This window comes from Dipodomys ordii, unplaced genomic scaffold (genome assembly GCF_000151885.1).
Source record: "Dipodomys ordii isolate 6190 unplaced genomic scaffold, Dord_2.0 Scaffold92, whole genome shotgun sequence".
Taxonomy (NCBI): domain Eukaryota; kingdom Metazoa; phylum Chordata; class Mammalia; order Rodentia; family Heteromyidae; genus Dipodomys; species Dipodomys ordii.
The window spans coordinates 5,506,630-5,511,055 of NW_012267308.1; the positions used below are offsets into that span (position 1 = coordinate 5,506,630).

Genomic DNA, 4,426 nt, shown 5'->3' on the forward strand with positions numbered 1-4,426 from the left:
AAAAGTCTATGAGACTCTTTTCTCCAGTTAACCAGCAAAAAGCCAGAAGAGATGTGGCTCAGGTGGTAGAGCATCAGCCTTAACTGACAAAGATAAGAGTGTAAATCACAGAGTTCAAGCCCTGCTTCCAGCAAATGTTTTTCAACAGGCACTCTTGGCTCATGTTTGTTATCCTAGCTACTCAAAAGGCTGAGATCTAAAGATCATAGTTCAAAGCCAGCCCAGTAAGGAAAATCCATAAGACTTAACACCAGAAAATCACATTAAATGGCTGAAAGTAGAGCTGTGGCTCAAGTGGTAGAGCTATAACATTGAGCAAAGGGAGCTCAGGGCCAGAGGATAAGCCCTAATTTCAATCTCTACAACTGACAAAAGAAAGAAGCTAGGCACTGGTGGCTCACGCCTGTAATCCTGTAATCTTGGCTACTCAGGAGGCTGAGATCTGAGGATCACGGTTCAAAGCCAGCCTGGGTAGGAAAGTCCATGAGACTCCTATCTCCAATAAACCACCAGAAACTGGAAGTGGTGCTGTGGCTCAAGTGGTAGAGCACTAGCCTTGAGTTGAAGAGCTGAGGGACAGCGCCCAGGCTCTGAGTTCACCACATGTGGCTCCTTGGATGGGAAGCAGAAGCAGCAAGATCTGGAGGGCCAGCCTCTACCTCCAGCCTCAGATCAAACAGCAGCACACAAGTGGGACAGCACATGGCAGTAAGTCAGGTGTCCACCAGCACACACAGAACACCACACAATGATGCATTCTGCATAATTTATTTGCACAATATTACAAAGAGTAGAAAAATAAACATCTTACTGGCTCTGAGTTGGAGAATTTACACAGGTAATAAATACATAAATAGCAATGGGGGAGGGCCATCAATTAGAACAAGAGGTGGACGCATGAATGAGGTCCAGGCTCCGGGACAGGCGGCACAGGAGCACGGTCATGCGCACTGGGGTCCCTTGGCAACACAGCTCAGGTCCAGGGTGAGGAGACGGAACAGGTTGAAGGTGACAGATGCCAGCAGGCAGCCTGGAGACTCCTGGGGGGGGGGGACAGAGGGAGGACTCAGGGCTGTCCCAACTTGGGATCCAGACACAGCACACCCCACCCCGTCCTTCCCGCCACGCGGCCCTCACCTGCTTCAGGGCGGCCTGGAGCCTGTGCAGCCAGTGGGACAGGCGGCGGCTGTGGGGGCTGGGGCTGGCTGAGGGCTCAGTCTGGGCCTGGGGACAGAGCAGGGTGGAGGTGAGGCCAGGCCTGGGTCCCAGGGGGCCACCAGCAATCACAGCCCCTCCCCCATGTGCTGTCCCCACTGCCCTAACCAGGGCCCAGGACTCACACAGGCTTGGAGCTGGGAGTGGATGTGGCGCAGGGTGCTGAGCGGCTGGTCCAGGATGTCCCCCAGGGTGGGGTCAGCCACAGAGCCCAGCACCCTCAGCGTCAGGTCCAGCTCAGCACGCAGAGCCTCGGGGCGCTCCCACACCTGAGCAGGGACACAGCAGGGACAGGCTCAGGAGAGGGAGGATGAGGGCTGGGAGGGGGCATCTGGAGGGACAGAGGAAGGTGGCAGGGAGGGGACACTGGCAGCAACACAGACAATGCTTTCCATAGACCAGGACTGGGGAGTCATGGGCAGAAGGGAGGAGGGAGGCAGAGAGGCGAGGACTCAGAGAGGAGGCAGCAGAAGCAGTTGCTGAGGGGAGGCCAGGCCTGATTCCAACTCACCTGCAGCTTCCTCAGGTCCCAGGCCTTGGGGAAGAGGTGGGAGCTGCACTTTGCCTCCTTCAGCAAGGGGCACTGTTCCTGGAGGGGGCAGGACACAGGTTAGCCCACACAGGAGGACCCAGGTTAGCCCAGTCAGGACCATACAGGAGGGGTGCAACTTCAGCCCAACTAGTAGGGGTGTCCTCCCCCACACAGGAGGAGGCAACATTAGCCAGGGCAGGAGGGGAAGAGCTTAGCCCAGAGGAGAGGATGAAGGCTAGCCATCAGTGAAGGCATTGGAGGATGCTCACAGAAGAAGCATTCACACCCAGGAAGATGGCAGAGTCACTCTGCTTGGGGTGCGGAGGAACTAGCACAGAGCACTGAGAGCAGGAGATAGCCCCCTGCAGACAGGGTGCAGGTTAGCCCACTGTGGGAGGGGAGGATGGGCTCTGCAGATCAGTGGTGATGGCCACACACAGCAGGATGGGCAGCTGGAAGCGCCTGGGACTCACCAAGGCATCCTTGGCTCTCTTGAAGGCCTGCAGCGCTTGCGGGGAGAGGGACCTCAAGTGGCCCAGGTGGCAGTCCCTGGCACTTGGCTGGGTCCCGAGGGCCCTGGTGACAGGAGCTGCGTGTGCACTGCCCAAAGCCCAGGCCATCATCCACATCAGGAGGAGCCTGTGGCGCCCAGCCATGTCTGTGCACAGAAGGACAGCAGGTGAGCAAGGAGGGCCCAGGGCAGAGCTGGGGGGGGAGGAGGGAGGCGGGCGCCTCAGGAGCACCTGGAACTCACCCAGCACCATCAGTGCCTCTGGCATCTGTCTGCAGTGGAGCCTCTGGTGCACTGGAGCCTGGCTCTCCGGGCTGGCGGCTGGCAGGGCGACTCAGGCTCGGTGTGTCCTGCTGAACTGCAGCCTGCTGGGCCAGGACAGCTGTGGCTCGTGGTTCCCAGTGCTGTGTGGGACTCCACGATGACTGCCCGGACTCCATGGTGCTGCTTTTAACCCTGCTGGATGGGCAGTCCCAGCTGATGTAGGAAAATCGAAAACACAACCACAACCTGGCTGACACTGGCCTCTGGGAGAGCCAGGGCTGGGAAAGCCCAGAGCGGGGCGGGGCCACAGCCAGGTGAGTGGCTGAAGTGAAAGGGAAAGGAAACAACTCCCTGGCATGTGAAATAGTGACTTCCAGGCCAGGAGGAGCCTCAGGCCAAACGGAGAGGTCCCACTGCCTGTCACAGTGCATCTAAATCAGAGAGAGAACGGGGCCGGCAAGGCTCTGGCCTTGTACAGGAATCCACGAGTCTGGAGAACTTCGGGCCCCAAGGCAGTGCTTCTGAGAAGCTGGAAGGTGCCCAGGGACCCTGTGAATGAAGGGGAGAGGACACACATCATTTTCTGACTAATGACATCCAAGAAGGATGTGGTCAGCCACCATCTTGGGGCTGACACCGTACGAACAGACAGCTCAGCAAACCAAGACTGCCAACAAGATAAAAGAATCCCTCCTGGGAGGGCTCATGTCTGTAATCCTAGCTACTCAGGAGACTGAGATCTCAGGATCTTGGTGTGAACATAGCCCAGGCAGACAAATCTGACAGATTCCTGTCTCCAATTAACCAGCAAAATGCCAGATGTAGAGTGGGTCACATAGTAGAGTGCCAACTTTGATCCAAAAAGGTTAAGGAAGACAGACCAGGCCCTGAGTTCAAGCCTTAGTGTCAGCACAGACAGACAGACAGACACACACACACACACACACACAGACCCCAAGGCATGCATTGATCCAACTCAGACGCATTCTAACCCCCTTCTTTCCTCCATATTTACTCCAGCTTTGTAAATACATAGAAAACCTCACAGATGAGGAACTTGAAGCTGTCCAGTGTGGAGTTCCCAGAGTGACACTCTATTTCCATGTTAGGGTCACATTTGAGACTCGGGACAGTCATTTCTGGTTCATGTTTTGGTTTCTGGACGAGGGTTGGTGATAGAATGTACCTCATAGTGCAGTGAAAACTAAACAACACAAATGAAGCATTATTCCTCGTTACAATTTTAATGTAATAACTTAAATTTCAGCACCAAGAGAAAGAAGAGCAAACAAGGGAATTTCAGAAGTACAAATGACACCCAGGTCACAGAATGCACAGTGAGAGTAACTTGAGGACATTGGGGTGTCACTAGCAGCTCCTTAGAGAACGGGGGTGTGGCGGGGCCTCTAGTGAGGATGAGGATCCCAGAAACACAGATTCACAGAATCCACTCAAGTCACAGGGGTTGGGATCTGCAATGGCAGGATGAGATTGCCAGGAATCTCAGAAGCGAGCTGTGGCCCCAGATACCGGAGCTCATCTCTCTCCTACTAGAAGATTCTTGGAGGACTACAGAGCCCTCAGCCCAGGGTCACAAATCTGATTCGCGAACGTCTGAGATCTCTTCTTGAGAAGAAACTCAGGCAGCAGCCAATGGCAGCAGTAGACCCCGGGAGCCTCCGCGTTCATTGGTTGACAAGCACCTGGTCCTGCAGGCAGCAGCCAATGGTGCGGCGAGTTTCGGAGCCCCGCGAATCCGCGCGGGCGTCTCCCACGCAGGGCCCCGCGACGGCCACCTGCCTGAGGTCCCGCGTGAGCGTCCTCAGGAGACCGAAGATGACCTCGGCTTCGTGACAGCGCGGCGAGGCCTGCGGGCGAGCGGAGGCGGCGGCGCCCGGTCAGGG

The 4,426-nt window shown here is 56.2% G+C and overlaps 1 protein-coding gene across 1 annotated transcript; it reads right to left on the minus strand.

The window, feature by feature from the left end:
* Positions 1–941: 941 nt before the first annotated feature.
* Positions 942–2,698, minus strand: Ifnl3 (interferon, lambda 3). The gene is made up of 6 exons (XM_013026205.1): positions 2,502–2,698; positions 2,221–2,323; positions 1,727–1,804; positions 1,341–1,484; positions 1,138–1,224; positions 942–1,040 (listed from the first exon to the last, which is right to left on the minus strand). The coding sequence occupies exons 1-6, from the start codon at positions 2,696–2,698 to the stop codon at positions 942–944; spliced, it is 708 nt and encodes a 235-aa protein (XP_012881659.1).
* Positions 2,699–4,426: the final 1,728 nt, after the last annotated feature.